Raw genomic sequence first — 12271 nt, forward strand, 5'->3', positions numbered from 1 at the left:
CCAAATCCTACGATCTTAGATTCGTTAAAAAACTATTTCCAAAAACGACAACATATACAAATTTCAAGAAGATTCATCGATTGGATTGTTCGTAGATCCCTTTAAAAGTTATGAGCCTAATCGAGTCCAAAACTATTTTGGAACAGATCAGGCCAGTTCGTAACAACTGGTATCAGAGCCAATATTCCTCAGACCATTATGACTACCACAAGATTGAAGGCGGCAAGGAAAACAAGTAATCAAGGCTTGGAGATGAACCACATGGCTCCGTCAAGATCTCCATCCCCATAGAGCTCATGAGAACGGACAGAAGGCCCTCCCGATCTCGGGCAAACTATGGCGTTTATGGCGCAAACGTCGTTGAAGATCAAGGCAACTCTTGCTGACAGAAACCATTATCCTCCAAGATGTACCCCTAAGCATCATTGAAGACAAAAGGATCATCCCTTACCAAGAGATGGGAACCGACGAGGACCAATCTTGGAGGCACCATGGCAAAAGCGCGACGAACCGCATGGGCGCCGCACCAACTTATAACCCTTGCACCTAAAGGCACCTATGGCCCCTTATCTAGAGGAGGAGCCTTGGGATGAGTGGGAGGAGCCCCCACTTCAACCAAGGATCTAGTAACAAGAGCCGCTTCACCGAGGACGCGACTAAATGCTTCAACCCCGTACCGTTTGAGTTGATTTCCCTAAATTCAGTGGTAGTGACCCGTTAAATTGGATTTATAGGGTAGAGCAATTCTTCACATATCAAGAGACACCTGATCACCAAAATGTGCTTTTGGCATCATTCCACCTTGAAGACGTAGTGGTGAGATGGTTTTAAGCAGCATATCGCGCGTGCGCTTTTGCCACTTGGGAAGAGTTCGCTGCCACGCTTTTGTGTGCGTTTTGGAGCCTCCAACTATAAGGACTTCCAAGCTACCTTGACAAAGCTAACCCAAAAGACCTCTATAAGGGCATATCAAGAGGAGTTCGAAAGAATTAGCAATCGAGTCCACGGGTGGTCGGACTCACTCTCAAAAGCACTTTCGTCTCCGGGCTTTGACGTGATATTTAAGCGAAAGTCAAGGCGACTCATCCTACTACCTTGTTGGAAGCCTTCTCAACAACTCAAATGATGGAAGAGAAGATAAAGTAGTTGAAGGCAACACATCTTCCAACATGGAGCACTAGCGACTCGCGCGCTAATCCTAGACCGCCGGTCTTGGGTGTGGCACGTTCGGGGTGGGTTCGGCCAAGCCTCAATTGACCACCCCCACCACGGACAGCCCCTGACCCTAGAGAACAACCATGGATGATGGGATGATGCCTCACACAAGCGGAGATCGAAGATCGGTGCTCCAAGGGCTTATGCATCCATTGCGACGAGCGCTTTACACCAGACCACAAATGCTCCAAACAACCTGTGGCCATCATGCTCATGGAGGAGATGATCGAGGATGATCGCATTAAAGATCTTGAGGAGCAGCAAGATGAAGAAGTTGGCCACACCAAAGAGGACAACTCGCTTGAAGTCTAAGCTGTACTCTCCCTTCACTCTTCTACTGGCAAGTTGACTCTGAAAACTTTTCATGTCGAAGATATGATCAAGAAAAATGAAGTCCTAATTCTTATTGATTCAGAAAGCACCCACAATTTTATGGATTCTCGGATGGTGAGGCATTTGGGATTGGAGTCGAAGCCTTCCAATGGATTTGATGTGGTTATCGGTGATGGCACCATGTTGAGAACGGTAGGCATATGTCGCAAGGTCCAGCTACAAATTCAGAGCCATGTCTTCTGAACTGATATTTATTTGTTAGCTCTACGAGAAGCTAACTTGGTGCTTGGGGTGCAATGGCTTCAGAATCTTGAATAGGTCACCTTCAACTTCACCACCATGGCGATAGAGTTTAGTCATGAAGGCCAATTGATCTAGCTACTGGCTGCATAAAGCATGGAAGCCAAAGGGGAACTGCAGTCCCTAGAGGGGTTACCGAAATCTGAGTGCCGTGAGTTCTTCATACAACTCATTGTAGAGGCCAAAGACGTGATGATCTAACACACTTACCCGCTGATTTAAAGACTATTTTGTAGATAGCAAATATGAGGCCAAACTGTTATCCCTTTATCCAAAAGGATGCTATAACAAAGCTGGTCCAAGAGATATTATCCAGTGGGGTGATAAAACCAAGATGAAACTCCTATTCTTCATTGGTCTTGCTCATGCGAAAGAAGAACGGATCATGGCGGTTTTGTGTGGACTATCAAGCTCTCAATTCTATCACCATTAAAGACCGATATCCCATACCAGTGATTGAAGAGTTGTTGGATGAATCGACGGGTGCATATTACTTCTCAAAGCTGGATTTGAGGGCAGGATACCATTGAATCAGAGTCGAGCCATCCGATGTGCACAAGATGCCGTTTAGAACTCATGATGGGAACTATGAGTTTCTCGTTATGCCTTTTGGTCTTATCAATACTCCCGCCACCTTTCACAGCTTAATGAATGATATCTTTAGGCCTCATTTGAGGCAATATGTATTGATATTCTTTAATGATATATTGGTATACAGCCGTACATGGGAGGAGCATTTGTGACATCTTCGGACGATACTTAGCCTATTACGACATGAGTTGAAAGCCAAGGACTCCAAGTATTCATGGGGGCAACAAAGGGTTGAATACCTGGGCCACATCATATCTAAAGATGGCATGAAAGCTAACCCTAAGAAGATTTAAAGCATGATGGATTGGTCACGGCCCAAGACTACCAAGGAGCTACGCGGTTTCCTCGGCTTAACCAGCTACTATCGTCGGTTTGTGGCGAACTATGGCAAGGTTGCAACTCTCATCACGGCTTTGCTACGAAAGGGTGCATTCACATGGATGGACAAAGCAAGGGAAGCATTTGAAGCTTTGAAGAAGGCGACGATCTCAGCCCCGATCTTTGCTTTAGCTAATTTTACCAAATCGTTCATCATTGAGTGCAACGTGTCTAGAGTCGGTGTTGGGGCTGTTTTAATGCAAGTAAGGAAGACCTGTGGCCTACATGAGCAAGGCTCTTTCCAAAGATTCACAACTGCTATCTACCTTTGAAAGGGAGATGCTCGCCATCATTCATGCTATCACCAAGTGGAGGCTTTATCTCATCGGACGACTTTTCACGATCCGCACTGATCAAAGGAGTTTGTCATACTTCCTTAGACAGCACATACACACACTAGCCCAGCAAAGGTGGGTGTCTAAACTACTTGGATATGACTACGAGTTGGTGTATAAAAAGGGGATTGAAAACAGCGCTACCGATGCTTTATCTAGGTGCCCGAATCCAATCGAGTTGGCGGCGATTTCAACGTCGATTTTTTCTTTTTGTCTACCAGTTGCAAGAGGCATACAAGAACGATCCGGACACCATGACGATGTTGGACGACCTTGCAGCAGATCCCAGCTGTATGCAAGGAGTGGTGGTGAAAGATGGACTCTTGGTGGACAAAGACAAGATCATTGTTCCAGCTAACCACCACTTCCTCTTAAAGTTGATGCGCCACTTCTATGACTCCCCCATGGCTAGACATGAAGGGGTATTGCACACCTATAAATGGCAGAGTTAGAATTGCACATGAGCTGGAATGAAGAAGGCTGTGCAAACGTACGTCAAGGTTTGTGAAGTGTGTCAAAGAGCAAAGACAGAGTCAACAAAATCTGTTGGATTGCTACAACCGCTTCCAATTCCAATAAAGGTTTAGGAGGATGTTGCCATGGATTTCATTGATGGTCCACCCAAGGCCAAAGGATATTCCATGATCTTAGTGGTGATAGATCGCCTTAGTATGTATGCACATTTTGTAGCCTTAGTGCATCCTTACACGGCAAACCGAAGGTTTATATGCACGACATGGCCAAGATGCATAGTATGCCAAAATCAATTATTTCAGATTGTGATCCTATATTTGTGAGTTAATTTTAATAGGAATTCCAAGGGACTACCTTCCATATGAGTTCAGCCTATCATCCTCAAACGGACGGCCAATCCGAGGTACTGAACCATTGCTTAAAGTAGTACTTACGGTGCTTTGTCAACGAGCGACTGCACTAGTGGCTATCTTATTTGCCATGAGCTAAGTGGTCATACAATACGGCCTTTCATTCGGCCATTGCCATGACCCCATTCGAGATCGTCTATGGACAGCCACCTCCGACCTTGCATACATACTTGCCATCAGCCTAAGCCGACCAAACTGAGGTGGACACAGTTTTGCGAGATTGTGATAAGATGTTGAGAAGACTTAAGATGCACCTAGCGGCTACCCAAAATCGGATGAAGCAAGCCTACGACCAGCAGCACCAAGAGAGGTCCTTCTCGATTGGGGACTAGGTCTACATCAAGCTCCAACCATATTAACAAAGCTCGATTAGACCTATTCCTAATCAAAAGTTGGCTCCAAAGTTTTATAGACCATACCAAGCGACCGAGAGGATTAATCCTATGGCGTATCACTTAGACTTACCTAAGGAGACGCAAATACATCTAGTTTTTCACGTCTCAAAGCCTTAAGACTTGAGTTCCCCCTACCAAACTGATTAGAGCTATTCCACTCGAGCCAACAATGGCTAAAGCTGACGAGTCAGGAGCTGAACTGAGTACTCCTATTGCAGTTCGGATCCTAGCCCAACGATGCACTCAAGTCTAAGATGAGTGGGTGATTGAGATTTTGGTGGAGTGGCAAGGACATACAGTTGACGAAGTGACTTGGATGCCCGAATCCGACTTCATGGACCACTATTCCGTGCTAACACCTTGAGGGCAAGGTGAACAAAAGAGTGGTGGAGTGATACGACTCGGTCCATATTGGCTCAACTCGCGACATTGAGTTAATTAGGATGAGCCTATTTATCTAATTGAGTCTTGTTAGAAGAAATAAAAGGATTTCTGTTGGGGCGCGTTCGAACGGGTATGCAAACGCATGCACACGTTCGCAAAAACAGAGAACGCAAATTATGCGTTTGAACGGAATCAGGTCGTTCGAACGCCTGCATACTTTCGCATCGATAGAGAACTGAAATTTCGCGTTCGAATACGATCGGGCGCGTTTGAACACACTGCTGCGAAAGTTGTTAGTTTATTAGAGTTTTTTTAACTTAGTTGATGGGTCCTTAGGGTGAGCCTCTATAAATATATAGAGGAAACCATAATTAGAGTTTATTTAATAATTGAAATTGATTTTGGCCTTTATCTCCTTCTCAACTGTCTCTAGCCATTAGCGCTCTCTCACACCTCCTTCCTTCCACCGCCTAAGTCTTTGGTCAGCCTCCTCTAACTCATAATCCTCATCTTCTATAATAATTTCTCTCATTTCACACCAAGGAGTTAACCTAGCACTTATCTAGTCATTGCAGGGCTAATAAGTTAGAGTTTATTTGACCTTCAGCCACTGTTTGGTCGATATTTCGAAATCGAACTATTCAAACCTTGTGATCTTAGATTCATTGGAAAGCTCTTTCCAAAAGTGACAAATATCCAAAATTTAGGAAGATCCGCCGATTAGATAGCTCGCAGGTTTTTTCAAAAATTACGAGCCTAATCGAGTCCATAAACTATTTTATCAGAATAGTTCATAATAGATTTTGATGAGAAAGAGATCTTCAAAAGTCCTATCACCATTATCATAAAAGCATATTGTAGTCTTTGAGGTCATCTCAACCACAAGACAACTCTTCCCTTTTATAAATCCAAAAAAGAAATCAAATTTGACCTAAAAATAAAATATCTCAAACTTGAAATTCATCTTTATTCGCATTTGAACGACATCCCACATGTTTGAACACCCGAGCATTACGTGCCAATCAGTAGACAACATTCAACACAATCAACAAACTTCGAATGTTTCAAGTTGTTTAAAAACATGATTCATTATTCGAACGCGGTGTTCATTAGCACTATTTATTAACACTATTCATATCCTTTAAACTTTGAATATTTAACTTTTCTTTTACATGTGTCCTTTATTGTACATTATGCCGTAACTCATATACAAAGAAAGATACATTACCAATAACTTTCTTTGATTAGAAATTTATATATATGTATATATTTGGATTGAGTTAGGTTTTAGGATTTGTGACAAGGGGAATACTCATGGGAGGATTTAGTCTCAAAGTAGAAAGCAGGGAAAATAGGGGTGTTCATGGGCCAGTTGACTTGGGGCGTAGGCTTAGCCCAAGTGAGATCATCGATTGGAAAATTCAAGTCTACCGTGGGGCTTCCTAACCGAGAAGGCAACGTTGGCGGAGACGATGACATCGTCGTCGGAGGAAGAGGAGCGGCGACGATGGAAGTGGTGGCGGCAAGGAGGACGAGAAGACAAGAGGTGAGTGAGAGGAAAGGGAAAAAGAAGATGATGAGGATGGAGAAGGAGAAACAAGGAGAGAGAGGGAGAAGGAGAGCATCGAGATCAAGGAAGTAGTGGAGAATAGAATTAGATAAAGAAGTTTATATGGAATTCTGGGCCAGCCTCACCTACTAGCTTTAAAGTTACCGTATGGATATTTTGTTTTAAATTGTCATCTTCCAATCAATCAATTTTTAAGCCATCAAAAAGGTTGAATTCAAAGATAATTACGAAAGACAAGTTGCAGAGAATTGAATTAAATTTTATTTATATAAAATAATATTAATTAGAATTCATATAAAAAAGATATAAGTAAAATAGTAAACTTCTTCAACTTAAAGAACAATGCTAACAAGTTATATATGTGATTTGTGAGGATAATAATAACATTTTTATTTAGATAAAATGCTTATAAGAGAATGAAGAAAATTATATTTTTTTTCTATGAAAAAAATACTTCATTTTGGACAAAAATAAAATGGCATTAAATGAAAAGTAGAACTTTCTCTCTTCCATTCAAATATAAGGCAAGAGCAATATAGTCAGAAATTAGTAAATTGAATGATTTTGTACTCGAAATATTAAAAAAAAAAAAAGGAGAACATGCAATTTGAAATATATCTAAAGTTTTCCGGGGAAAAAATCTCCTATCTCTTATCTATATTTCAAAATACTTAGATTTTGCAAGTTAACTTTCATATTTTCTTTTCCTTGAGTAAAATTTAATTTGTACTTTTTGATATTTAGGAGTTATATTTCAACTAGAAAAGAACTAATTTCCATAATTTTATCATAGGCTTAATCGAGACATTTTGGAGCATTACAAAATATTAAACCCTTGAAATGAATAGAAAATATTTCACATAGCATGATAGTTCTTTAATACAATACGGTAGCTAGGCAAATCTCAACATGGTTAAAGTAAATTCAAGTTAACATAGTTTCTCAAGTGCTCATGATAAAGAGATGGCCTTTCTCTTGGAGGCTCTTCACTGTGTCGTATAAGCATTGAGCTACAGGGGTAAATTGGAGGCCGAGATCCTTCAAGCGTTGGTTTGATATCTTGTAAGGTTGCTTCCGGGGATTTACTTCGTCAGAACACCTATAGAGATGTTAAGCTAAACAATTTAATGAAGAACATATAAATAAATTAACCTTTCTTTATCATTAATGTGATATTTTAAAGGAGTAAAAAGTTTTTATTTTTAATTCCTAAATCATCAAAGATGGAGAATAAGAACAAGATGCACATCTTAAATGGTCAGAAGCCCAAAGGTGCTATAGTTTATTCTCATTAGACATACTTACAGATGGATTTTTCCTATTTTTATTTGTACCGGAAAAACTACCTTCACATAATGGCTTATGGGCATAATCCTCTATTAAATTATATATATCAAAGAAAGCTCCCACTCATATGAATCAAATGTCTTTATATATAGCATGTGGTTATTTTACATAGAGTGTAGGATTTTTCTTTTTCTGCGATGATAGAGTATTATTTCACAGTGTCTTCTTATTTTCACTCTGCATGATTATTTTATATAGAGTGTAGTACAGCGTATTTCCCCGCAGTGCATGCTTATAACCCCTCGTTACCTTGATTGAATGGTTATTTAATCATAGTGCGGGTATATATAATATTTTTGTTCATAGTTGTGATAAAAAAGAATATCATTTCAGAAAAGATTATTTATTACTACTACTTTAACATATACTTAAATAGTATTTTTATCATTTAGTTTAAAACATCACCAATTTCAAATACAATTTTATTATTTTTTTAATACTTTATATCACATCAAATATAATTATTAATTATTATATATACTTTATATTCACTTTCTATCACATCAAATATAATTATTAATTATTATATATACTTTATATTCACTTTATATCACATCAAATATAATTATTAATTATTATACTAGTATTAAATCAAATATTAGAATAACTTATACTTAATATCAATTATTTTCTTAAAAATTAGAATAGAAATATTTATTCCAACCATGGGAACATGTGAGTTAGTAGATCTTTGTTTCTTAGATTAACTAGATACCAAAGGACTATATGAGTAGATAGTTTGATGGTTATATTATTGGATCAATATCATGTGTATTCTTTTAAGTGTTAGTTTTTAAGTATTTAGATAATTTTTGTTAGGTAATATCGTGATATATGTGAAAATTAACAATAATTATTTTATTATATATATATATATATATATATATATGATGTCATGATGATGAGAGTAGTTGAATCCACAGTGGTGGGCTCGTGCATGCAATATATTCCTTATTATCTTCTAGATCATTCTGTACTTTTTTGTTTGCCTTTTCTCATAACCATCACCTCCGAATAAGAAATACTCTTCTTGGACAAGGTTGAAGAAGGTGTTAACCTACCAGCGGACACTTGGATGATCAACTGAGCCCACCAACCATAACACTTACTAGTGCTAGCTTTTGTTTCTTTTATGATTGCTATGTACGTATAGTGATAAAGAAATCCTCATGAAGTATGTAAAATGATATTCTTTCTTTCATTTTTGTGTAAAGAATAAATAATACTTGAGTCTGTCGGCCACCATTCCACGCGGTGGAGATTTGATGCTGGTCACTCGTTCGGGTTAGTCCTTATCGTGATCCAAAAAAAAGTTCAAAATTAACCTATGATTTAATTGACAGTTGTATTTTGATCTTGACTTTGATCTAGAGTGGGCAGTCAAGTGTAATTTACCCTAAAAAGAAGTTAAATCTATTAGAGAGAGAGAGAGAGAGAGAGCACTTACTTGGTTGGAACGGGGTATTCTGGGAAGAACTTTCCCAGAATACGCACGACTTCCTCGCGATGCAGCGCTCTCTCTGCGCAGAGGTATCTGCCGGAGGCCTCCTCCTCCTCGTAGACTCGCACGTGCGCCGCCGCCACGTCACGGACATGCACGTAGCCCTGTACAGCGTTGGTGTACTTCCTGACGGAGCCGTCCAAGTACTTGAGCACATGCATGATGCTGGCATTCACCGTCGGTTGGAGCAGTGGTCCGATCACCAGCACTGGGTTCACCACCACCAGGTCGACTCCCCTCTCCTTCGCTGTCTCCCACGCCGCCTTCTCCGCAGCCGTCTTCCCGTAGCAGTACCAGTTCTGTTAGATGACAATGTCTGATATAGTATCACTGCTTATTTTTTCTTTTAGAGGTCTGAGTTTTAAACATCCTAATTAAACCACTTCTAGTTCCCTGTTGCTGTAGGAAGAGATCGAATGTGAGTGGGTATTGATGAGGGGTCCCATACGATGATATATATGTATTTGCCATGTGGGCACCCGGCAACCACAAAGTTTTAAGTTTTTGGGTCAATTGGTTATCTAATCTGACCTTAGTTTTTTTGCAGTACTCAAGGTCGCTCCAGCACGACTCGTCGACGACGGCGTCGAGTTCGCGATTCGGGTCCATGGTGACTGCACCGATCGAGGAGGTGAACACCACACGGCGGACGGTGCCTGCGACGGCCGCCGCGTCGATCACGTACTTGGTCCCTCTCACCGCGGGCTCCACCATTTGCTCCTGTTGGAAGTAATCACTTATGGCCATTTCATTCATCTCGTAAACAATTAATGTAACTCTAAAAGAAGAGGATGGAATCTTGTACAGGGTCGTCAGTGACAGGGGAAGCAGTGTGGAAAACTCCTTGGCATCCTTCAATGGCGTGGCAGATCGCATCGTAGTCGAGCAAATCCGCCTTGCAAAGGATTAGTCTTTCTGCAGCCCCTTGCAGCTCTTTCAAATGTGCATTCTTGGGGTCATCTATTAATTTTTGGAAAAAAAAGAAAGTTTAATGTACTCCTACTATTCAAACTCTAACACAAAGATTATAATTTTTTAAGTAATTTAAAAGTAAATTGTACGCTTTTATCGTAGTCCCGTTAGTCCAAATGCATGTAGATACTATAATAAAGTAACAATATATATGTATATATATACCCGGATTCCTCACAGTTCCTCTTACAGTATAACCCTTCTCCAAGAGAAGCTTCACCAGCCACGAGGCGATGAACCCTCCGGCCCCGGTGACGCACACCGTGCGGCCATGGCCGGCAGCAATGGAGCCCTCAACCGTCATCTCAGCAACCGTCATCTTTACGAAGATTACTACTAATGCAACAAGAAGCAAGAAAGTAAAATAAGCTAAGGGAAAGAGTGGAGTGGGTTAGGGTAGGTATGTGGAGTTGAGAAAGGAGAGGAAGAAGGTGATGGATTTATAAAGAGGATAGATAGGTGGTGACCCACACTAAGATCCAATATTGTAGCTAAGGAGGAGGGTAGGTGGCGCGGTAATTAACTAAGAATTCTCTAGACGAACATTACATGTCATTAAGTGCTATCTATTAACTGCCAAGTCAAGTAAACGAGATGGAGAGAGAGAGAGAGAGAGAGAGAGAGAGAGAGAGAGAGAGAAAAAGAAAAGGGTAGGTGGGGCGGGTAACTTAATGCTTAATACTGCGGGGAAGAAGTATGAGAAACGTGCATATATTTTTCAACCATTTTGGCATAACAAAATGTCATTAATTAGTTATTTAATTTCAACAATAGTTGACCCCAAATTTAAAGTGTATCTATGAACTTCGTTTGGCACGTTTAGTATTTATGATACTCAGTTTCTCATTTCTAATCTTTGATACCCAACGTACGTTGCTGTCAGTATGTCTTGGGAAACACAAGCAAGCGATTTGCAAATATTGAACATAGGGTGTTGCATATAAATTTCTATTCTATTTCTACCGACAACAAGATGACGCAGAGTAGCGTCTTTGCCGTCCAGAGATGTTACAACTGTACAAGGAGAAGGTTATGGAGGGGGTGGAGCCACAACAAGGATCGAGGAGCATTAACCAAAGTGGAGGGTTCGGCGTGGGATGGTGTCGGTTAATGGAAACGACAGCAGGGTATGTTTGAGCCACTGGTAGTGATAGTGGTGACGGTGGTGGGGATGACGGTAATCATAGTGGGCATCGCCATTCCGGTTGCTCCCGCTCGAACGATGATCTGTGGACAGGAATAAGTCACTGTTTATCAAGAATAGGAATAACTTATCCACGTACAATGGAACCAGATGCTGGAGAACGATGGTGCTTTTCTCTTTTTATCCACTCCGTGTTTTGGCCACTCGATCGTGTGAACTAGTTAGCTCTTGTTTTTATTCCTCTTTACACGGTAATAAAGTTAGTAGAGTTTCACAGTTTGACACACAGACAGTTTAATATGTCGGCTAAAATTTGATGGAGAACCTTTGAATACTTAAATGATAGAACAAACAGTGACTGCCAACATCATCCAAAACTAGCGTGCTTTCAGCATCACCTAATATTAAAGCATGTTAGATCTCCGGCGGTTTTAACTTAAATACTCAGAAGTGGAAGAAGATACGAGGCAATCTGGGCAGTTGCCTTGTCTGGAGCCCCATGCCCGTTAGGTAATGCAATCATACTGTGCATGGGGCATTTGCCAGATCAAATATACTCTTTTGGGCATAGTTAAATTAAAGGAGTTCTATAGTATATTCAATCGCCTAGTGCTCCAATTTATGTTGACCGGCTTGTTTCCTTTATAGTTTGATCTACTATCATTTTACTCTCATCAGTTTTTATTTGTGTCATTAAACCTCCTTGCAATGCAAAAGACTATTGTTATTTTCATTAGCAAAATACTAAAATACCCTATCCTAGCTTAATTCCTCTCTAACACGTTAGTGCAAGTAGAGCATACATGCATACATACATACTACATATATACACAATACACACTAATATTGACCGTATTGGGATTATTGACACCAAAATTTCTTAGCAAAAGAAAATATATTAAAATAACCAAAGTACTCCTCT

At 40.3% G+C, this 12271-nt stretch overlaps 1 protein-coding gene across 1 annotated transcript; it reads right to left on the minus strand.

The window, feature by feature from the left end:
- Positions 1–7220: 7220 nt before the first annotated feature.
- Positions 7221–10614, minus strand: LOC140759908 (cinnamoyl-CoA reductase 1-like). The gene is made up of 5 exons (XM_073096603.1): positions 10371–10614; positions 10039–10193; positions 9765–9953; positions 9180–9532; positions 7221–7484 (listed from the first exon to the last, which is right to left on the minus strand). The coding sequence occupies exons 1-5, from the start codon at positions 10522–10524 to the stop codon at positions 7328–7330; spliced, it is 1008 nt and encodes a 335-aa protein (XP_072952704.1). The 5' UTR covers positions 10525–10614; the 3' UTR covers positions 7221–7327.
- Positions 10615–12271: the final 1657 nt, after the last annotated feature.

This window comes from Typha angustifolia, chromosome 5, assembly GCF_048772165.1.
Source record: "Typha angustifolia cultivar Huaian chromosome 5, ASM4877216v1, whole genome shotgun sequence".
NCBI lineage: Eukaryota > Viridiplantae > Streptophyta > Magnoliopsida > Poales > Typhaceae > Typha > Typha angustifolia.